The sequence below is a fragment of the Cantharellus anzutake genome, assembly GCF_015039405.1.
Source record: "Cantharellus anzutake strain C23 chromosome Unknown EI90scaffold_48, whole genome shotgun sequence".
In the NCBI taxonomy this organism is placed as follows: domain Eukaryota; kingdom Fungi; phylum Basidiomycota; class Agaricomycetes; order Cantharellales; family Hydnaceae; genus Cantharellus; species Cantharellus anzutake.
In genome coordinates, this window is record NW_024066998.1 from 15,459 (window position 1) to 37,186 (window position 21,728).

General features: G+C 48.8%; 11 protein-coding genes across 11 annotated transcripts; 6 read left to right on the forward strand and 5 right to left on the reverse strand.

The window, feature by feature from the left end:
* Positions 1–507: 507 nt before the first annotated feature.
* On the reverse strand, positions 508–2,282 carry EI90DRAFT_1977173 (uncharacterized protein). The gene is made up of 5 exons (XM_039052392.1): positions 1,915–2,282; positions 1,715–1,837; positions 1,406–1,633; positions 1,251–1,307; positions 508–1,123 (listed from the first exon to the last, which is right to left on the reverse strand). Exons 1-5 carry the CDS (start codon positions 2,150–2,152, stop codon positions 990–992), a joined length of 780 nt encoding a protein of 259 aa, XP_038912608.1. The 5' UTR covers positions 2,153–2,282; the 3' UTR covers positions 508–989.
* EI90DRAFT_1977348 (uncharacterized protein) lies at positions 2,108–3,561 on the reverse strand. The gene has a single exon (XM_039052394.1). The coding sequence runs from the start codon at positions 3,337–3,339 to the stop codon at positions 2,413–2,415; it is 927 nt and encodes a 308-aa protein (XP_038912609.1). The 5' UTR covers positions 3,340–3,561; the 3' UTR covers positions 2,108–2,412.
* A 472-nt stretch (positions 3,562–4,033) lies between these two features.
* Positions 4,034–6,390, forward strand: EI90DRAFT_1977267 (uncharacterized protein). Its single transcript, XM_039052393.1, has 3 exons — positions 4,034–4,205; positions 4,265–6,028; positions 6,096–6,390. The coding sequence occupies exons 2-3, from the start codon at positions 4,401–4,403 to the stop codon at positions 6,205–6,207; spliced, it is 1,740 nt and encodes a 579-aa protein (XP_038912610.1). The 5' UTR covers positions 4,034–4,205; positions 4,265–4,400; the 3' UTR covers positions 6,208–6,390.
* A 1,079-nt stretch (positions 6,391–7,469) lies between these two features.
* On the forward strand, positions 7,470–7,648 carry EI90DRAFT_3071064 (uncharacterized protein; the record flags this gene model as incomplete). The annotated part of the gene is made up of 1 exon (XM_039061271.1): positions 7,470–7,648. A coding segment is annotated over exon 1 (163 nt), but the record flags the coding sequence as incomplete, so codon positions are not given.
* Positions 7,649–8,008: 360 nt separating this feature from the next.
* On the forward strand, positions 8,009–8,634 carry EI90DRAFT_3071067 (uncharacterized protein; the record flags this gene model as incomplete). Its single annotated transcript, XM_039061272.1, has 2 exons — positions 8,009–8,134; positions 8,271–8,634. Coding segments are annotated over exons 1-2 (187 nt in total), but the record flags the coding sequence as incomplete, so codon positions are not given.
* A 239-nt stretch (positions 8,635–8,873) lies between these two features.
* Positions 8,874–9,471, forward strand: EI90DRAFT_3071070 (uncharacterized protein; the record flags this gene model as incomplete). Its single annotated transcript, XM_039061273.1, has 4 exons — positions 8,874–8,895; positions 8,962–9,053; positions 9,110–9,180; positions 9,293–9,471. Coding segments are annotated over 2 exons (156 nt in total), but the record flags the coding sequence as incomplete, so codon positions are not given.
* An 88-nt stretch (positions 9,472–9,559) lies between these two features.
* EI90DRAFT_3291479 (uncharacterized protein) lies at positions 9,560–10,297 on the forward strand (the record flags this gene model as incomplete). Its single annotated transcript, XM_039067279.1, has 4 exons — positions 9,560–9,625; positions 9,647–9,687; positions 9,791–9,816; positions 9,851–10,297. 4 exons carry the CDS (start codon positions 9,560–9,562, stop codon positions 10,105–10,107), a joined length of 390 nt encoding a protein of 129 aa, XP_038912614.1. The 3' UTR covers positions 10,108–10,297.
* Positions 10,298–10,850: 553 nt separating this feature from the next.
* Positions 10,851–11,584, reverse strand: EI90DRAFT_3071075 (uncharacterized protein). The gene has a single exon (XM_039061274.1). It carries the CDS (start codon positions 11,538–11,540, stop codon positions 10,980–10,982), a length of 561 nt encoding a protein of 186 aa, XP_038912615.1. The 5' UTR covers positions 11,541–11,584; the 3' UTR covers positions 10,851–10,979.
* A 656-nt stretch (positions 11,585–12,240) lies between these two features.
* EI90DRAFT_1977616 (uncharacterized protein) lies at positions 12,241–13,476 on the reverse strand. The gene is made up of 3 exons (XM_039052395.1): positions 13,218–13,476; positions 12,623–13,164; positions 12,241–12,572 (listed from the first exon to the last, which is right to left on the reverse strand). The coding sequence occupies exons 1-3, from the start codon at positions 13,232–13,234 to the stop codon at positions 12,385–12,387; spliced, it is 747 nt and encodes a 248-aa protein (XP_038912616.1). The 5' UTR covers positions 13,235–13,476; the 3' UTR covers positions 12,241–12,384.
* Positions 13,477–14,345: 869 nt separating this feature from the next.
* Positions 14,346–17,184, forward strand: EI90DRAFT_3231088 (uncharacterized protein). The gene is made up of 15 exons (XM_039066502.1): positions 14,346–14,552; positions 14,658–14,897; positions 14,983–15,137; positions 15,186–15,353; positions 15,413–15,431; positions 15,549–15,585; positions 15,645–15,879; positions 15,941–16,084; positions 16,142–16,233; positions 16,283–16,302; positions 16,352–16,381; positions 16,444–16,620; positions 16,675–16,791; positions 16,850–17,007; positions 17,057–17,184. The coding sequence occupies exons 1-15, from the start codon at positions 14,391–14,393 to the stop codon at positions 17,097–17,099; spliced, it is 1,797 nt and encodes a 598-aa protein (XP_038912617.1). The 5' UTR covers positions 14,346–14,390; the 3' UTR covers positions 17,100–17,184.
* Positions 16,863–21,577, reverse strand: EI90DRAFT_3071081 (DNA polymerase phi-domain-containing protein). Its single transcript, XM_039061275.1, has 14 exons — positions 21,237–21,577; positions 20,621–21,178; positions 20,398–20,566; positions 20,158–20,345; positions 19,887–20,095; positions 19,675–19,837; positions 19,521–19,623; positions 19,264–19,466; positions 19,106–19,204; positions 18,815–19,045; positions 18,392–18,752; positions 17,758–18,341; positions 17,057–17,709; positions 16,863–17,007 (listed from the first exon to the last, which is right to left on the reverse strand). Exons 1-13 carry the CDS (start codon positions 21,564–21,566, stop codon positions 17,269–17,271), a joined length of 3,639 nt encoding a protein of 1,212 aa, XP_038912618.1. The 5' UTR covers positions 21,567–21,577; the 3' UTR covers positions 16,863–17,007; positions 17,057–17,268.
* Between the last annotated feature and the right edge of the window lie 151 nt (positions 21,578–21,728).

Sequence of the window (21,728 nt, forward strand, 5' to 3'; positions counted from 1 at the left end):
TAAATTCTAGCTGAGGAAACGAAGCTTACACAAAAGAAGGTTTCTTGGCAGAATGCTCACCAACTGGGCAGGACTCCAGCCTCTCTATGACTTCGTAATAATCACACCAACGTCCGATAGATGATTCATCAGGGTCCTTTTTGATTTGATGATTGCACGTTTTCATTTGACGCTGGAACGTGGCATGAGCTACCTATACCTACACACGCTCACACCTCATGCGCACACCCGATTTCTGAATTTCCAATATCATCAGGCCGAACGGCATTCCATGATTATATGCGAGGAATTATCGGGGATGTATGTATACAACTCGGCCGTTACATGTAAGTTTCTCATATGTAAGGATTGGAATATACATAAAGCAGCGGCGTGCACGCATTGCCATGTGTGAATTTGAGCTTTCGGGCATGAGAAGTCCGTCGTTGATCGATCGCCTTGCCGCCCTTCCGAAAGACGGGCGACAATTCATTGCCTGCAAGAACACCCTCTGTTTCGGTTTGGCCCGTTTTATATATCATCCAAAAGCCATTCGCACCCTCGGCCGATGCCAACAGGTAAACGTCCAAATCTCATATTGTGACATGAAGGTCGTAATGAAGTGGGAAAGGGATAAAACAGCACATGGAACGAGATGATACTAAGAACAGATAAGGGGGGCCATTAAACTAGGCAGGCTGAACGGGCGATACTACAAAACTGACGCTCGGGAAGCAACATGAAGGCGAAAAGCAATCGCACGCCAAAGACATCCCAGACTGAAAAAGAAAAATAGGAAGATGATACAGATTCGTCAACTAAGTAAGCAAGCTATCGTAGTTCCCCCATGGATATACAATGCCACGCCACCTGGTGGTGCTGATGCTGGCGTAAAACCCGGCTCCAAGCAGAAAAAAAAAAGCCCAAAAGACGTGAACCCAACCGAGCGGACTTCACAGTGCACGCGGGAAGAGGGACAAAGAAGAAAGAAGAAAAAGCTCCCAGTCCGATTACTCGTACTTCATGCACTCATTCACATATCGACACCACCTTTCGATAACGGGTACGATGGTTCCTTCCCACGATTGGTCACCTAATTCTGGGGTTTCTTCAAAAATGTACATGTTGCAATGTGTTTTCTGGCCTGAAACCGAGGAGAAGATAAATGATCAATAGAACTCCCGCCATGTGGATTTACAATCCATTGTGAGAATGAGACACACAAAGAAGGGTTGTCTCAAAAAGCACAAGGAAAAAAAAAGAGAACTTACAATCTGTACATTCCTTCGACAGGGTCTCCAAAGGCGACAACTCAATTTGGATCAATCCTGTCCATCAAGCACCAAGTGATGAAAAGCACAAACCATCAACAAAAAGCATCGAATATGCAACAAGAAATAAGTAACAAAACAACAACAAAACTCACTGGCAAGTTTTGCTGAAAATCGGCACTTTTTAGACTTGGTGATATCCTCCTTAAGCGTAAGACCATCCATTCGATCAGCATCTAACACTAATCCACCAGGCCAACATCCTCTAAGTGTAACCTTCTTCGAACGATGTGTCTTTTGCCAATTTACAACAATATTGGTATACACGTTCGTTGAGTAACCAATTTTGATTGTGTATGTCGTCGTAGGTGTGGACGTAGGCTCTGGTTAGAAAGAGCATAGAGGCGCAACGGGAATGGGTGTGAGTTTGAGTGGGGAACAAGATAAGATTGTCAAACACGTACCTCGAATTTCGACGGCGTAAACGTACCCCCGGTAATCCGAATCGAAAGGTGGTCTCGTCGCTTCCCGTGTGAGGCGTCTTCTCGTCTCACAATCCAACGTCGCAGGGAGCCATCCACTCAAAGCTGCCAAAAGTGGGTGATGCCATATACGGAAGCAAAATGATAAGCAAAAATCTTAAGCCGATAATCATATCATAGACCAGGGACTTCAGAAGGAAAGGGAGCGAGGTTGGTAGGTTGGTCGGGGATGGGGGCGTCGTGCGTCTTGGATAGGTACAAAAGGGACGCAAAAAAGGGACAAGGAGGGAAGGCAAGGAGGGAGGGAAGCGAAGAAGCACAGTACCTGGGCAATGCCGCAGGTGGCAGGCGGCAAGTGTCAAGGGTGGAATAGGGTAGGGATTGTGGCGGGGACAGGCGATATGTAAAACTGGACCTCATCCACGCACCATCAGACACAGCCTTGGCATGATTACATTCCGTTATCGTGAGATGTTCCGAACATTTCCTTATGAGGGTTTCTGGGGGCAAATACCCTTTTGCTCGTGCATGTTGGAAACAATGTAATGGCCATGGCAATAATGATGATGACGAAGGGATCTGAGCTTGTTCTACTTCCGTCTTGACGACATTAGGATCGACAAGATCGGGAGAAGTACCGGTCTGTCGTCGGAGTTCAGAGCCGATATCTCCTTGATTTTCTATCTTATACGAGGAAGGATTGGCACCGGGAGGGCGGGACCGCCCAAATTGAGACCAAGAGCATTTGATGAAGAAACCGGAGGTTGCGGAGGCACGGGGAACTTGCCTGGGCACCGGCAAGGGTTGCCCAGTTTTGTCAATGCTGAACAAGGCACAAAAGCAACGGAACCAGATGACGATGACGATGGGGGGGGCGATCGCCTCAACGCCTCATTTGAATCAAGATTGTTCTTCGTGGTCTCCTGCCCCTCAAGTACGTTCACATCAACAGGGTCAGTTGGAATAGCCTGACCAATAGAGGGAGATGATGCATTAGCGGCCCTATTAGAAGTAGACACGGGTGAGACGCGAGGCAAGTCATTCAGATTCACATTGTTGACTGTATTAGATGTCAATGTGATTGAGGCGTGGTCTTGTTCTTGTCCAACTACTGGTACCGGTAGTTCAAGGCGGTGAGAAGGCCGTTCCGGTTCTTTCCCTTTTGAGTTAGAGTGAATCGTACGACTCGGTGAAGAATAAATGGACGGAAGATTAGGGTATTCGGAGATGATTGAACCGGTTTCTTTTGTGATGGTATGATGGACAATATCCAAATGAAATGGTTTTTTCGATGGTTCTTCATTGCATACGGGTGAGGTGACTTTCACGAATATTACTGGCTTTGCCTGAGCGCTGGTCGTGATAGCGATCGTTGGTGAGCCGGATGCAGCACGGCCAGCACTGGTTTGGGAGACACTATGGGCGCCCGCGGCGAGAGCTTTTGCCCTCCGACGTGCTTCACGCAACGCATGGAACTGACGAAGGAACTCTGCTTCTGAGTGCTGCGCAGCGGCCTTGCGCTCGTCGTCGGAAAGGAGTGGCACAGTTTCCCGGCGGTCTAATGAGAATACATAGGAGGAAGGTATGTTGTGGTGCTGCTTCAGCATCGGCTTTCAACAAACGGTAATGCGGTAAATAATGAGATATTTTGATGCGGTATTTAGATGGAGGTAAGAGAGAGCTTTCTGAGCTGAGCAGCCGTAGCGGAGCCAGGGTCAACGAACAGGTTGTCAAAGTGATCGTGGGAGTGTGGGAGCAAGGGCTGCTGCGCTTCTGCAGAGTCACACACAGGGTGTATAAATAACCAATGAGGTGTATCCCAACCTGAGGAAGAATGTTGGTGAGCGATAGACGCGGCCGGCAAGCGCGCGCGGACTGACCAAAACGAGCCAAATCACCGCGTCTGGAAAGAAAAAGCAAAGAAATTATATTCATATCATGCGATGAGCGACTTTCCATAGCAGGCAGTGAACAGTGGTTTTCCCTTCGCATTAGGCAGGTTCGGTTCTGTTACCCAAAAGTGTTTGAATGCCATATTGGGGTTGTATTATCCAATCCAATCTCCCACTACATAAGTGCTGACTCCTTCGGGGCTGCGAGTCCCTTTCCCCTCCTCATCCGTCGCATCACTCTCCCGACGATCAGACGCGCCCGCGTCAACCGCGGGGCTGCAATCGCCCTCAACAAGGCACTGTCACCTTGAACATCGCCACTCTCCCGCGGCCTATTCTCCAAGCTAGTTCATCCTAACTAGTAGATTTAGATAGGAGTAGGCGTTCATTCCTTGCGGACTTCTTTCTCCTGCTCGACCGTGACGGTGCGATTCGTTATCGCACCGGGGTAGCACAGGCACAACACGCCTATACAACTTGAAACATCCGAATCGAGTCTGAACCCCCCATCCTAATTTAGGACGGGTTGGAACACAGACACCAATCCAACACAACAAACACACACAGCACACTACCAACTAGCAAGTTCTAGTCTCATATAGCGTACTTTAGTCTACGCTCATCTCCCGCATCCTGTTAGACCTGAGTTGGATTCAAAGTGAGTCCAACTGATCTCGGGGAATGAACTCTTCCCACTTCATTTATCACGTCCATGTTCGGGCAACCCCCATTTTTCGCAGGCTGGCCTCCCCTTCCCTCGTGTCCATCTAGCTATCATGCCGGGGCCTTACCCAAGAGCAGCTTCCCCATTTAGCGCCCGGTCGCGAGTAGCCACACCCACCCAATTCAACAACGCCACCTCCGCGTCTATTTCCATTAGCGCCGAGGAAGAGTACCCATTTGCATCTCATCTGGTCACATCCCCTGACTCTCCTCGCTCTTCTCTGTATGGTCACCCCCGCCAGTCGTCTCTGAGCAAGGAACGGCCACAATATAAGGGGAGCTACGTATCCGCTGAGGAACCTAACAGTACAGCCAGCGTCCTCAGAAAACAACAGCGAAATGCCCTTGTATCGAATCACCAGAAGTATGTCACATCGTCTTACTCCCATCCCTCATCATTAGCGCACTCCCGGAACTTCGCAGTAGCCTCGAACTGGGGGATCTCGTCATCACGGTCACTGGGGGGTGAACATCTCATGGATTACCCCTCCCGCTCCCATCGATCAATGTCCCCTTCCCCTTCCCGTCTCTCCATGCACAGCAATCGACCGGGTCGAGACCCTTCCTCGTATTACCCTACTCCACCTCACGACGTAATCCCGAATGATCGTGGCTTTGACACGTATTTACCGCCATTGCCTCTCCGTGCCACCGCCACGAGCGTCGCCCCACGGTCGTTCTCTGCTCCAAGTCGAGGAATTGTTGGTGGACGCCGTGGCATTGGTATCCGAGGGCCAAGTCACCTTAATAACAAATTTGTTGCTGTGGATAAGGGACGAAGTTATAGTTCAATGGATTATAATAACGTCCCTTTCGATGGCGGCGGCGGCGACATTGATTCGGACGAGTATGCAGAAGGGGATCCGTATGATTCAGATGAAGGTGTAGCGAGAAGAGCTCATCCCTTACCTACACCAAGCCCAGGACCCATAACGCGGTTTTCTCCAACGAGATCGTTGATGAATGATTTGGGGGTTGGTGCAGGGACACTCGCCCCCTCTTCACCCCCTGAACACGACGAGCAGCCTACCGCATCATACCTCACTGCTTCACCACTGATGGACACCGCCAACGAAGAGACGAATCAACAAACCACTTCACTTCTACAATCAAGACCACCTCCGAGTCGCGAACTCTCAAGAGGAACGCTTTTCCCTCGAACACCAGCCAACCGACCATTCCCACCAGGTCAATATCCCCGCGTCCCCGTTGCTCATCTTCCCGTGCCTCCATCACCATCGAGTACATCTCACAGCACTGATTCAGAACAAGGAATACGGGGGCCGATGTTCAATATGCCTGGATTAGACATTCGAGAGAAGGATGATCCGTTCAAGGAGATCATTCTTGAGGATGAAGATCAGCGTGGTAGACCAAAGCATGCCAGGAAGGGAGGACAGTCTTCTTCAAGGAAGAAGAAAGGAGGTAGTTATGATAAAGGGCTAAAATCGGAAAAGATAGGGGCCAATCGGGAAAAGAGTACGGTTAGACAAGGAAGGGTGTGGCACGAAGAAATTGTCGAGGCGGACTCGACTATGCCCAACACGCCCTTATCCACTATGACGAGAGCGAGAGCGGGGTTGTCGTTTGTCGGTGAAGACGGATCATACATACCGAGTCATCATGGGAAGAACAAGTCGCTGCGACTCGGAGCGGCTCCGTTTGGTCATGATGAGTATACGTAAGTCTGCTTTCCCCTCGGTTAGTTCATGTAGGTGTTGATTAGTTGTCCCGGGTGATCCCTCTAGCCCATCATGTACGGATGGTCTGCGGAGGTCATGGCAATCATTCAAGATCAGCCTGCGATTTGGTATGTTCCGGACAAGAAAGCGACTTAAGAAATCCGCGGGACTTTCTTGATCGCTAGTACCTCCATGATATGATTCCCCCCTATCCTCGCTTTACATTCCTCCGTTCCAATAGTGTTATCGTAAGTCTCAATCGTGCGCTTGCGCCGGTTGGTTCTTGGGGGCTTGTCCTTTCGTCTCTCCGTTCGTTGGTTGCCTGCCCCAGTCCTCTTCCCTCCCTGATTGTTTGTGCTTCGATTTCGATCCATCCATCTACCCCCCAACCCACTCTGATTCCACGAATTTACATTCCCCTCTTTCCCTGATTCACGTCTTCCTTCGCATATGTATCTCTCCCCCTGATATGATTACTCTCCTGTTCTCATCTTCCCTCCTCCAAAAAAGGACAATTCCCTTTCACCTTCTCATTCTCCCTTCATGAACTTGATGACTTTGTCCCGGAAACGACTTCTCTTTCTTGTTCCAATCACCTTCGGTTCTACCCCACTGTTTTGCCTTTCGTACATGTTAAAGGCCTTTTTTTGCTACCCTCATCTGTCTCTTTGTACCTTGTTCATTCTTTCCATGACATTTACCACCTTTCTTCCCTGGGATTGTTTCATTGTGACTTTTTCTTTCCCTTTTCATTCCAACCATAACCACCATCCACGCGCACACACATTACACACATACAGATACACAGCAGCATGGCAATGGCAGTGTTCGCTTGAACTTCCATCTTTCTTTCTATACACTTTTTCGACTTTCTTTCCCGTGTGCGATTTTTTTTTTACTTCCCCAATTTCCATTTTTCCCTCTCCGCCTTCTTCATCCCCACAACCTGACGCACTGACTTTTTTCTTATGACGAGCAGCGCGATGTGTATCATACGTGTTGTAGCATACCCCCCAACTCTTGTTTCTCGTGTTTCACTTTCATTCCTCCTCGTTCTTTGTCCTTTTCCCCCATTTGGTGCTCCATGCGTGTCTAGTTGAGTCTGGATTTTGAACGACTTGCTGTACGTTCAAACAATACTATGGTACTTTTTGAGGAGGTCATGAATTGCAAGGGAAAGGCGTGGCATTCGTGGGGAGTCCGGAAGTTGAGCCGGTGTGATATGCATGAGCCTTTGGATAAGGCGTGAGGCAGGTTCATGTTTCAAATTCCCAGCCTATCTATGTGGATGTCAACTCTTTCCACCGCTTTGCCGATAAGAACGGAGTGAAATCCCGGCCGGGCTCACACCGGACCCAACCCTCTGAGATATATATTCTTCAACTAGATCCTCAAAGAAACACTCATTAAGGTACGGTGTGTCTGGAATAATGAACCTACAAGATATGCATCATGATGATGGATTGTTCCAGGGACGATGTGTTGCCGCGCCAGGACTTCATGTCCTGCCGAAATTGCTCAAAGAAGCTCGGATGCGGAACAGAGGTGTCCCCCCCTCCTGTCCGAACCCCCGTTCCGGGATCCGGCACCCGGCACATGCGCAAGTGACCGCCTGGGGGTTCCGTGTACAAATAGGAGCGATTGTCCAGTCCACTCGATCTGGGGGGAACGGAACGATGAAAATATGAAAAAAGACCAATCACATGTCTCAAGCTCAGTGAACAAAGCTCCTAGCCTGGATGAAGTGTGTGAGATCGTCCAGAATGTTTGAAAGGTCCAGGCCAGTCAGTGCCAGAGGGGCAGGTCACCATTAAGGAGCGCACGTAGGACGAATGGTTTCGGAGTATGCCCTGAGAGCACGTACGCCCAGCGGTTCAACTATGTAGCAGTGTGGGGAACTGGATTTGAGGATAGGAGGAATCGAAGACGGTCGGACACGCTCCGAGACAAAGATCAATAGTGCTCTAAAGCAGGGAAGATGGGACCATGCGGGTATCAGGGCTCTTAGAAGCAAGTGCACGGAGCACATGAGAAGAGAACGCGAGGCAAGCAGACGAGAACCCAATTGAAAGAGATGACACCGGCAACACAAATTCCGTATATCCGTAAGTGATGACTCTATGGTTTTCCTTGACGGAGGAAGCTAGAACGAGTATCCCCTCACTTGGCGCTCTCACAAAGTTCGAATCTCTATCATTATAAACAAGTAAATGAAACCGCCCAGGCATACAGCTTTAACTTCGACTCGCACTTTCCCACCATATTGCTGCGCAATCAGGCGGTATGTCCTCCTAGTGAGAACAGCCGGAATCGATCGGGCGCAATTCCAATCTGCGCGCGGGACCCATACAACAAAAGAGCCTGAGACACAAAGACAGAAACACACAAACGGAGTAAGAAAGCAGGGACAAAGACATTGGGAAAGCGATGTGACGGAGCCCTCCCTGGTGACAAAACATCAACTGGGAAAAAATAATATTCTGTCCGATAGGCGGTGGAATCAGTGATCCGCTACGTCAAGCTCCTCACGAGTGCCTATCCAGCAACCTTCGATCCATGCTTTACAGCTTTTGCTCGTTCCAGTCATGGATAGTACCGATCTTGTGAGGGGTCGGACGCTATGATCTTATTAGTATCTGTACTGTATCAATAGAAGAATGAAGGTGTACCTCTCCTTCTAAGGTCATCCTGACCTTGTAATTTCTCGGGCACGAACAGCTTTTTGATGTGCAGCCTCCCAGATGGCAGTCGACGGTCTAGTATACTAGAAACCAACGATGATGCACGCAGTGGAGTACTACGTAATCCATGATCCGTCGGGCCCTTGGTAGTAGTAGCACGTACAATTGCTCCAGCTGCCCTGACTCTGAAAGAGGAACTGACACCTGAGCACTAAAAATAATCGGTCGTGTACAATAGGTGAACTCCTCACATCAATATCCTCTCCCTTGCGAGATTTGCCTGCCATTGCTTCAAGGTGGTCAAGAAAACCGTCCAAAATTATGGAGAAAATTCTTTCCACCACTACAGTAGTACGCAATCAGAACGAGATCCATATAGAGAAATGTTATGTCACTCGCCAGGCATCATACCTGAGAGGAACTTTGACCTGTAGATTTTTCGCCATCATATTTGAAAAACTGGAAACTTTCTAGGTCCGTCAAGAGGTGGTTGCGGATTAAGGCCAAAATTTGCGATAATAAACGAACGCGGCTGATTTTCAGCATGCTGTTGTTAGTATAGATGAGGGCAGCTGAGCTCACCCTCCAGACTTGTGCCTCATCCGCGTTATTGCGACCACCTAAAGAACTCCACCATATAGGGGGGAAAGCTTTTGCTTTATCTCTCCACTGCAACTTATGGAAGTTCCATCTATGTGAGCTTCTGGTTTGTCAATGAGGTGGCCTTAGAATAGTTGACGAATAGGAATGTGCCACTATAATGAACAAAACCGCCACACTGAAACGAACAAATAATCATTAGAGAACAACTTACCGCGCGTTGACATTCTACGTGGAAGGTCCCACCTCATGTCCTTGCGCTTTCATGGCGTTCGCGTCATCCGTCTGCAATTGCATCATGAACAAATCGCCCAGGTGCTCTATTGTGCTCGATAGCGATGGGGAGTTTGGAGATATGAAGTTGTTGCCATTGTCAGGTATGTAGGGGGCTCGGCACTACCTGGCTCCTAGCTCGTGTTCTGCGTGTTACTGCACGGGTACGGCACCTGACTCGCTGTGCCGAACGTCGCTTCGTTCCAGGAGTTGTGGTGGGGCCTGGGCACCGAGTGAGTTGACTCCACCGCGACTCCTGGAACGAAGCGACATTCAGCGTGGCGAGTCAGGCACCATACCCGTTCAGTAACACACAGAACACGAACCAGGAGCCAGGCAATGCCGAGCCCCCCTACATACTTGACAACGGCAACAACTTCACGGAGAACAACTTCATATCTCCAAGCTCCCCATCGCTGTCAAGCACGATAGACCACCTAAGCGATCTATCCATGATGCAATTGCAGACGGACTACGCGAACGCTGTGAAAGCGCAAGGACATGAGGCGGGACCATCCGCGTAGAATGTCAAGTTGTTCTCTAATGATTATTTGTTCATTTCACGCACATACTTGCTTCAAGACATCAGAAACGAGATGCGTCAGTATTCTGAGGCACCCTATAGACGTCTAGCATTATAGCAGCAAGTCCCTCAATATAGCGATGTCCGGGGTCGTTTTCTGCTGGACATTGGTGTGGTTTGAATTGTGCGGGACCGAGTCGCATTCAAGGACGCGATTTCGCGCAGAGTTAGCCGAATCAATGAGGGTCGCAACGACAACCGTGATCAAGTTCAATTGGAACCTGCCCCATGACTTGCATTCGGGCGAAAAGAATTGAATTTGGCCAAAACCGGATCGGCTTCCTTAAGAGAAAATGCCCAAGTTCTAAGAGTTGGCAACCTGCTGGAATGATGCCGTCGATAAACAAATCGGTCGGCCATCTGGCAACTACCTGAAGGAAAGGAGAGAGCCAAATAAATGTATGTATTTCTTTACATGGATCACAATTTCGATTCGGTTCATAAAACTGACATTGGTTTTTCCCCTGCATCGAATTGGTCAAAATGATGGCGAGGATGGCATGGATAGTCGGATCAGGAAAAGCGCACGGGAGCTTATTTCCAATTGATATCGGAGCGAAACCTGCTGACTGGACACATCCTCCTCAATCAAAGCGGACTGCAATGACAAACCATCATCGGCCATCGACAAGAATATCACTAAGCCAGTAGGATAAGACGCCCCACTTGCCTTCTATCTGGAAAGTGTAAACATATCCTTTACCCGAGTCCTCGGGCTTAAGAGGCCTCCTCATCAATTCACCTAATTCGTGGTATATCTTGCTGTCTAGATCCACTCGCCGAATCGGGTGGAATCCACGTTGAGTTTCGTAATCAGAACCCAAGTCCGAGCTCCCGTCTTCCACATCCGATTCTTCCAGATAACTGGGGGTTGGGGACTTGCTGACTGTGTGGGTGACCACTGGGTACTACTGACGGTGCACGAATGGCATGTCTGTTTGTTAGGTCAGGCTGGATGGCCGCAAGGGGGAGACGGGTAAAGGAGGCACTTGTCTTCAAGGAGGACAGGCTGTATCCCATAGTGCTGGTGGTTGAACTGGAGAGGCTGCTTGGTGAGGGCATCAGGGGCCCATGACGGTAATCGCTATCCCATGGTGTGCTTCTCAACGTCGTTACTCTCGCTCTAAGATCGTGATCTTGGGGGTCCGAAACGAAGAGCTCTACGAAACGTTCCAGCATTAAGAGCATCTGAAGAGCAAATGCGCGAGCCTTTTCTCTGGTGCCACAGCTGCCTCGGACGTAAGCGACAAACCTGGACATGTCTGTAAAATGTGGGGTGTGTGAAAAGGTGTCGCAGAAGTGGGTAGGGTGAGAGGAGATGCCTGGTTGTGGGACCGTCATCGGGACGCTGTTTGTACTCCTTTGGCCCTGCATGGCCGTTGAGTTCAAGCGATGCCACCCCAGACCTCGGTCCCCCAATGATGCCTATTTGGTTTGTGATCTACCACCGGTCTCATTACGCAGTGAAGTCCCTCGATCTATCTTCGTAACGCACATTGTGCAGGTCACTGCCAGTGAGCGCTGCTGCAGATTCAAAAAATACATAATTAGCACAGCACTGAACGACTGGCCAAGAGAATGACTAGCAAAGGAAATTACTACGTAGCAAAGGAAATAACTTCACATGGCAATGAAAAGTCCAGACCCGTTACAGACAATTGCCAACAAGCACAGGGAATCGCAACAGAGCATCTGAAAACATAGCAACAGAGGGAGTTATTACATACATTCATTGACGTAATCTCCCCATTTCTGAACGACTGGGATAACAACTTCAACCCAGGTCGAAACTCCGCCATGCGGAAACGCATACAATCCGACATGCTTCGTCTTTGCGATGCCTTATTCACAGCAAGGGTGCAATAAGTTACACGAATTAAACGTTGGAAATACTTACAATAATCACACCGCGTCAAATGTTTGTATTGGCTCAGCTCTATCTCTATCAGTTCTGGTCGGGGAAGCGATTAATACCCGGCGGAAAGGGGCGGTGAGCCACTTACTTGAAAGGTGCTGGTAACACTTAATCCGCTCTGTGATCTCTTGCAGATGCTGCCTTAGTCTCGGTCCATCTGAAGAGATGACCGCTTCGATAATGCCGCCTGGCCAGATGGCCCTTAATTCGGCCTTATTTCGTTGATGCGTTTTGTTCCAGCGATCCATCGTCTGTAGCATGTTTTTTGTGTAGCCCAGACTCACAAGAGTATGACCAGAGATGTTATGGTCTAATGATAATTAACTTCAAAGTGGATCGGAGAAATAAATGGAATATTGGTGTGGATTCACCTACTATTTCCATCGCATATATGGAACCGAAGCCGGAATTCGAGGGCGCAGTGGCCATCATCCGTCGCAATTGATCCTGGATACCGTGAGATAAGTGAGAGGGTATCCACTTGTCGATATCTGAACAGCATTAAGTCGGATATGACAGAGGCACCAATAAAAAGGCTAACCATTCGAAACATCGACTCGGAGTGAAGACTTCGGGAGCTGCGTAGCTTCCGTAGAGAACACTCTGCGGCGGTAGAACTTTCCGGGACTACCCTGAACGATGAGGTTGGGTAAGTGAGGGAAGTCTACCGAACTCGCTATGGTGGCTGGACTCGTGCGGGATGGCTTCTCAGGCGAAGCCGTGGTGAACGACTTCAATGGATCCCTCCAAGTGGTCAAGTTAGTGATGGTGTTGGGATCGCCGGAGGTAGTTCCTTTGATGGATGCTGATAGACTAGGTGCCGCAGTTGCCCGGGTAGAGGACTCGGGGGGTGTGATCTCCCGCACCGTTGAGCCATCAATAATGGATCTTACACGCGTCAATCGATCCATTAAAGCAAGTTCGTCCTCCCCTATGGATATGCGAGGTTGAACGCCATCGTCACTGGCTCTGCATGATGTAGCGCTTCCCTCGTTTGGCTCAGCGACAAACAAGGCGAAGAAACGCTCGAACATGTCAAGCATTTCAGTGGCAAATTCCCTTGCCTGCTCTCTTGACACTTGGCTGAACATACAGGATATCAGGGGTACGGTTGTTGATAAAGCAGAGGCACTCACCCTGGCTGTTTCGGCATGGCTTTGTGCTAAGGAGGGATCCTATCCTCTTTTCTCGCTAATCACGATTGACAGACTGAGAACGAACAGCACTGCGTGCTGTGCGTCGCGGGTTTGGTTGGAGTTTAAACAGCTCAGATGCGTGAGGTTGCCTTAATTCAAGACGCCGTATTCTCATGTGCAACCCCGCCAGGATGGAGGGGCTAAATTTAAGAAGTGTTTGGACGGTCGCACCGAACAAGGATGTTGTGGCAGTGCTGCCATGACAATCTCTTGGCCAATTCAATTCCAAACCATGACTCACAAAATGAGTCTCCTTGCTGGAAGCCGACCAAAACAGCACCATCAGAAGGAATAGGATAGCAGCGTGGCCGGTTTGTTCTTCGACTCAAAACTCTTGTTCATCGGACTAGATGTCATCGCTCGATCGTTCCCAAGTTTACAGACACATCGCAATGTGGAGTGACAATTATGTCCCCAGCTCACGAAAACATTGATTGAGTTTTTCATTGCCAGTGCATGTAAGACATCTGGGAGTTGCGATGGAAGATTTGCGAAGGTCGCATCCCACATGAGTCATGGCATGTAATTACTAATTACAGTAGTGCGTCGATAAAGAATCCTGGGGTTGGATAGCGCTGCCAGCATTGTCACGCGGAGAGGAGCTCGTTTCCAGCATATAAGTGATGCTTCTAGACAGCTTGGACTATTGTAAGAATGCTGGACACTCCTCAACTTTAACGATGGTTCGGATAAATTGAGAAGCGGATTCGGCAATGGCCACCTTATCAGGCTTGACACAGCCTCGAAGTGTCAGTTATGGATGAACCTGGGTTTCATGCACGTCGACGAGCGGCGAAGGTGCGTAAAGCAATACCTTTTTTCTGAAATGGCTTCACCGCAGGGGCATAGCTCACATGCCCGAACCTTTAGGAAGACGCATACTATGCGACGGTTGGGAGGGCCGCTTCACACATCAACATCCAACCCCTGAGTAACTACGAGGAGGCTGGAAGCCATAAGCCCATCGGCTATGGTTATGAAGTGCCCTCTTATCGACCGCCTATAAATTTGGGCCCCTCGCAAATCCCTAGCCCAGCCAAAGAAGATGGTGCTAGCCTCAGCCCGCCTCTATCTGCCATTGAACGGACTCTTAAATTCCCATCTCCAACACGTATGAGCCCCCACCTTCAGTTCATGTGCGGTCCTCTACTTCGATATGATACTGTCATTGACGGTGTCTGGCATGGGGCTGTGATGATTGTCACTGCAGACCAAGGCTCTGTGTATTCCCCTTCACCCTACCTTTCCCTGGAGTGGGATCCCAGTAGCCCACTCGTTCCTCCTGCCCTTCGGAAGGACAGGAGGCCCAGGTTATCGAGTGAACCAGCCCCATATGATCCTACCAATATTGGGAGTCTCTCTCCGATGCAACCTGAAGAGTTTTCCAACGGTGCTGACACTCCTAAGTCCCCAAAAACTGTCTATTATTCGAAACAAATCACTGGTGAAGAGATTTGGGTTTATTACGGCACAGCAGGGACATTCACATTCTGGCGATTCATGATTGAAATTCCACTCTCCAGGTATGAGATGGGAGTTTCTTACCAAATCAACAACGGTGCTCGCCTCGAATTCTTTGTGCCAGCAATTGGCCAGAATCTTCGCTGGGCTGTGCATTCGGTCAGTTCACTCTTCCTCGATGCCGACGGATATGTCGTCATTACACGTGACTGGTGCAATGTGAAACTGACCTTCTCATTCTCAGTGCAATGGATTTAGCGCTGGAATCAACCCGGATGATTTCAAAGGTCCTGGGTTTGTCAGTGGCTATGACCCTCTCTGGGTCGATCTCTTAAACAAACATTACGAGAAACCCTTTCATGCTTTGGTCGGAGGCGGTGATCAAATATATTGTGACAAGTAAGCTGTCATCGTTGATAGCTGTGCTACTGCTAAATGCGTTGTTAGAGTGACTCAGGAGCCCGAGATACAAGACTGGATCAACAAGAAACTTGTCACCGATAAAATTAATTACCAATTGACGGACGAAATGCGTTTTGCAATCGATCGATTTTATTTCAGCCATTATTGCCTCATGTTTAGGAGTGGCGCTTTTGCTAGATGTACGAGAACAATGTGAGGGACAAATCCATGTAGGTTCTGACGCACGATATTGATTATTTTCACGCTCGTAGCCCAATGGTAAGTAATTGTGTCGCCAGTTCCGAGGGAATGCACTCCGAGCCGTTTGTCATCTTGGTTGCCATAGGTGAATATGGTAAGCCTGAATCTCGTCACGTTTCGACTTGCTGACCTTAGGTGACCTTCTAGTTGGACGATCACGATCTCATTGATGGTTTTGGAAGTTGTACGTCTTCATATTTTCTATGGGCCCCATCATCGACGTCGCTGCACATTTTCGAAAAGATCCGGCTGATCTACAGTCATCTCCCGTCTTCAACGCAATCGGAGCACGAGGATACTTCTTTTTTCTACTCTTCCAGCAATTTACTGTGGACGCAGTGGACGGATCGTTGGATATGCACCCACATCCTAACAGAGCCCTCATCATGGGCGAGCTTGGCCCCTGGATTCCATCGTGCTCCCATTCGCTGCTGACATATTTGGGACCTCAGGCCCAATTACTTTTGTTGGATTGCCGGTAATGGGTTTTTTGAATCCTTTATAGCGTACTCCGTGTGTTGACAGTCACCTATGGCCAGCGCGGAGCGACGGAAGGAGCGTATTGTGTCCGAGAAGACATATAAGGTTATCCTTGATCGAATAAGAGCTTTACCAACAAGCGTCGAACATTTAGTTCTTTTGCTTGGCGTGCCGATTGCCTATCCCAGAATGAACTTTTTAGAGTAAGTGGCAAATTGATCACCTCGTCGTGCGTTGTGCTCATGACATCGCCCTACTAGGTCTGCCCTAGAATCCAAGCTAAATCCTTTCATTGCTTTAGCTCGCTCAGGATTCGGAATGAGTGGGTTCGTAAACAAGTTCAATAAAGAAGGTGCGTAGTCTCCTGCATCATGTTACCTTAATCTGACCTACTGTTTCAGCTGAGCTTCTGGACGATCTGGTATGTGGACGCTTCGTGTAATGTTTTGAATGATTTATTTGGGGGGCAGAATGACCATTGGACAGCCACGCATCATAAAGTATGGTGTTATATTGAGCTGTATGGCTTCTCATCTGCTGCTGCTCATTGTATTGAAAATAGGCTGAGCGCAATTGGCTGGTTCAAGAACTCCAGAAGGTCGCTTTGTCTCAGAAATTGCGCATCACCTTCCTCAGCGGTGATGTGCATTGTGCTGCCGTTGGATTGTTCAAAAGTCTCGTCAAAAGCAAGAAAGGTCCTGGGGTGGATCCTTACCAAGATCACCGCTATATGCTGAATGTGAGCATCGTTGATCTGCGAAGACGCGCACAGAGCCCCTGACTCTTCCTTCAGGTTGTCACAAGTGCCATTGTCAACACACCTCCACCCGCTGGGGTGTTGAAGATGGTAGGGCTTTTAGGGAAGAAAACCCACAAAACTTTACATTCCGCTCAAACAGATGAAGTGATGGTGCGCATTCTGCTGCTGCCGCTTCCGCACGCAGTGGAGGCTGACATCTGGCTTTCAGGTGCCGTTATTTAAGCAGGACACGGATGGAACTCCATTGAAAGCTAATTTGGTGATGGGAAGACGAAACTGGTGTCAGGTTGATTGGGATGAATCGAGCGGTGATTTGATCTTTGATATTCGTGTAGAGAAGGAGAAAGGTTATGGAACCAGCGTGAGGTGCGTGCTCGCGGATGGCATTAGCATTGGCAATTGATTTATTGGCCAGTTATCCTATTCATGCACCCGCTCCTCGATGGTCCAACACTTAGACCGTGGCTAACGCCATTTGATGTTGATGACTAAGTTATGCGTTCACTCGACATTCGGACTGTTTCCGTAGTACCCATGATACCCAAATTTTCCGCCGAGATGCTCTATCACATCCGCAGCAACCTAAGCGAAAACGATATACTAATACATGATAGCAATGATAATGCGTTATTTTGTTTTTGCTTTTTTCCGCTTAGGTTCATCCTTCCCCTTGACATGAGCCTTTCCCTCGTCTTTGGGAGGTTCGTCTGCCTCTGCTTTGCGCTTTGATTCAACGCTTCCGTTGTTCTTCGACACCCGCGGGACAGCAGCATCATGTATCTTCTGAAAGGTTTTCGTCAATTTTCCGGCGTGCGGACTGGATTCCAGCAGCTCTTCAAGGGAGTGAAGCGAGTCAGGCTCCCAAATAGCGGCCAGCTCATCCTGGAACTTAACGTGGCGCCCGGAGATAACCAACGCCTGTTGCCCGAATTTCAACAGGTCCCTAATCTGTCCGGAATTTTTTGTTTTTGCGCCGCCATCCTGAACCGCTTTTGTGATGTTGGAGTAAAGCAATTGACGGTAGGACTTCATGAACGAAACGAACTCGTTTTTATGAGTGTCTCCGTGCTGTGCGCGGCGTTTAGCGACGTTTCGAGCAGCACGGGTCAAACTCACCAAATTTTGTCCATTCACGAGTAACTCCTGCAGTATTTGAAACACCAGGAGTCGGCGGAAAGCGGTGTGAATCTTGCTGCTACCACAAAGTTCCAATATGTTATCACGGAGACCCCAAGCAACTAGATATTGCCGTTGGACCCATTGCTTGAAGAAATTGAGAACGTTATTTGACCCTGAACGAGTTGCGAAATCGTTCAATGACTCAAGATACAACGAGGTCACTTCTTCTGTTTGCCCCAGATGGCTGAGGACTCTTGCCAAATAAATTGCAGGGTTTGCAAACAAAGCCAAAGAGTCGCGAGACGCTTTCCGTGCTGAGCTGTGCAGTTGGCGGAAAACCCCCAGCGTCCTTTCCACATCTAGGCTCGGATCGGGGGGTGAGTTGATCTTGGAGAGCCTGGATTGAAGAATATTGAGGACTTTCTTGGAAAAGTGGCCTTCATCTGAGCGACTGGTCTGTACAACTTCCAGCAAAGCCGGAATCATGTGGGGAACAAGGGGGCTGGAGGGTTGCTTGCGTATGAAGATATCAATCAAATCTAGGACGCGAGTCTTGAAGTTCGTGGCGTCAAGCCGAAGATCTACAAGGACAGATGAGCAAGGCTCGGCTATGATTATTATAGGCGCCTACTTTGCACATGCTTCTTGGCCGGCTTGGGGCCGCGTTGCAGACGGAAAGCCTCGACAAGTTTGCCGTCCAGCTTCAGCATCTGCTCGTCGTTCATCTCTCCCTCCTCGCCGTCTTGCTCCGGGTCATCAGTTTGGAGGGCTTCGGCTACTTTGCGTCGCAATTCCTCCAATTGCTCATCGTCCCCCTCAGGAGAAGATTCATTTGCACTCTCGCTGTCATTTCCGTCGGCATCATCATCTTCCTTCTCATCGCCATCGGTGTCTTCATCCGACTCCGAGGATGCACTACTGCCTTCGCTCTCGGCCTCCGCTTCATCGTCTTCACGTAAATCACTCGACGATACATCACGCTGCTCAAGTTGCTGTAGTTACGGGATGGGAGTAGTTAGGGAAACGCTGTGGGAAGGGATACACAATTCCTTACTGCCAATATTAGATCCATCGTGCCCTGCCGCATCTCTGGAGTAAGGGCTTCGAAACAAACATTTGCAACTACACGCGAGTACGCGGTACCAGTTTCAAGCAATCCGATCAGAATGTCAACAATCTCGTCAATTGGTAGTGGGGCATTCGGCAATACTTCTGCGACATTGCCCCTCTTCTTAGGCGACGATTCTTTGGGAGGCAAAAGTCTAGCTACACTCGAGATGCAGCTCTGAATACAATGTATAAGACGTGAGCCACTGCATTTATCTGGGTCACTTGAGGTACTCACTTGAAGAAGCTCCTGAACATCAGCATCAGGATCGTAGGTATTCAGTAGAAGTGCACTGAGTAAAACGTCTATGCCATGTGCCATCTCCTGATTGTCCTCCTACAACCGGAAAGCTCAAGCAATGACCTAATGCCATAAACACCACACCATGGACGTACCGAGGCGCGAAGGCGCGACCGAAGTTTCTTAGTCTGCTTTCTTAGAGCAGCTAAAGTTTCGGATGGCTGTACAAGAGGGGTGGCAGCCTTTGTAGTATCTGAATCCCGCTCCAACTCCGAAATGACCCCAAAGACTTTCGACAGCCATGATTTACCATCCAATGCGAATGCAGTAGGGGTCTTAGCAGTTCTGAGGCTGGCATCTGGTCATCGGATCTCTTAGGCTCGAAGCGAACAGAAAACAGTGTTAAGCGAACCTTTGACGATAGTTGACATTAAGCCTGCCAAAGTAGCAAAAAGCCGCATCCGACAATGTTTCCTCGCCACCACAGAGAATGGAACTTTCGGCGCCTTACGAATCTGAAAAAATCATGAAGTTAATCGCGCCAAAAGTTACAATACTCGGCGTACACTGGTAATTGCATTATGGTCGAGTTTCTCTTGTACATCAAAGAAACCCTCAACGATAAAGAACTCCAGAATTGGCATGATGCATTCGTCATTTTTTCGAATCGAGGGATTCCGAGACTTGGCCCAGAGCTGGTCAATGGCCCAGAGTCGGAAGGATTCAGAGCTTAGAGGACTTTAGAGATCAGGCCACGTAATGAGAGAGTGAAACTCGCCTGTTTTCCTCCCCGCCGTCTCGCAGCAACTGGATAATATGCTGAATATACTTCATCACAATATCCTCGTCAGTAGCTATTAAAATATTTTCCATGGTATTAACATTCGGGATATATAATTGATGGCTCTTGTACGACCCAAGCCATTGAGTGAAAACATTGAACCCGGTGATAGGATGCTGTGCCACTATTGACCGAACTTTTGTGGCCTTGGAGAAATCAAAGTGAGCTGTTAGAAGAAAACATGGGAAAGCACAAATGGTGTGGTTACCAGTTGTTGTGCCATCGGATGCAAGTTACGATCCCTGTCTGACAAATACTTGATCCAGGTGGACATGAAATTCCAGGTGAATAATTGAGGTATATCAGAGGAAGGTATAGTGTTGAGGGCCAAATTAACAACTGAAAGACCCCAGAACTGGTACTCTTGCGAGGGAGCCTCAGGCGAAAGTAAGGATTCTACAATCAAATTTGGTTGGGCTGTGACTACAGTACATGCTTGCCTACTCACCGTCCACCACGATGCGGAAAAAGTCGGAAAAAGACGAATTGTGCGGGGGCTCAGTGCCATCTGTTGGGTAATACTGTTGGATGATCAATTGCCAAGCGTAATGCAACTGAGGTTTCCATTCAGTGTCCTTGGGGTGGATGGACGTATTAGTTCCCTCGTCGGGGAGTCCCTGACAGACACAATGCATCACTTATTTCTGCCGAATAGTATCGCTCGCGCATACCTTTAAAATTCTTGCGACGCTGGCAAGATTGTTGAGAGTCAATGGATGCCCGTTTTTAAATGTTGGGGCCAACAAAGACTTCCAATTCGCTGATGGGGCCAAGGGCATCAACTGAAGGGTGATAGCAAGCTTCTCGGGTGTCCAGGCTGTTGAGTGGGGGCTATGCTTCTTAACTTCATATACTGTATTAAGGATCCATTGCTTCGCCTCGCTCATCCATGGAACAGAACCACACTCTCGAAGACGGTCAATACTCAGGCCAATGGCCCACCAACAGCTTTCTCGGAGCCGTGATTCCTCTTTGCCTACGGCAATAAGCTCCCTGCAGACAGTTTGAAAGTTTGAGAGTGAAGAAGGCGTCGTCAGAGGGGAACATTCGGTCTGTGGGGCGGCAACCTGATACAAAACCCTCGACTGGATGACAGAAATCAAGCCGAACAAGCGAGCAAAATATTGGTCCGTGACTTCAGAACCTCGCATATCTGCCGATATCTTGCTGGAACTAAGCACCAATGAGATGATTTGAGAAGAAGAGATTGTATTTAGCCTCGACAATAGCTATAGCTTGGTGTGTGAATCCCGGTGAGAGCTAGCTATCAGGAAATTAAACACCTACTTCAGTCAAAACCACTGCAAAACCCAGTCTGCTGCTTTCACGGGAGCTCGCGAGACCGCGAGATAGTCGACGAACAGCATAGCTAACGTCTTCAGCATGTAGACCTTTGATTGCCTCAAGGGGATCCACAGGAATTTTGTTCTTGAGGGGCCTTGATTCTTCATGGTCATCTTCTGCCGCATCTACCAGCATCTTGTGTGGCCCTTTTGCTTCATACTGAGATTGGGATTCAAGTAGAGTATGAACGAGGTTGACAGATGCATCCAAGCGCTCCTCCCTGGCTGGTAAAGACAGATGCTGAAACAAGTCGAGCGTCTTAGAACTCGCCATTAGGACTGAAAGACAAATGAGGGCGCTTGAAAAGGAACTGAATTGACGCTTCAGTGATAACTCGGCTAGCTCCGTTTGAATTCAGGCAAGGCGCCATTAATATATTGAATAGGGGTCACGCGGGGGCTAAGTAACTCGGCAATTCATTGAACACGCCTTTGT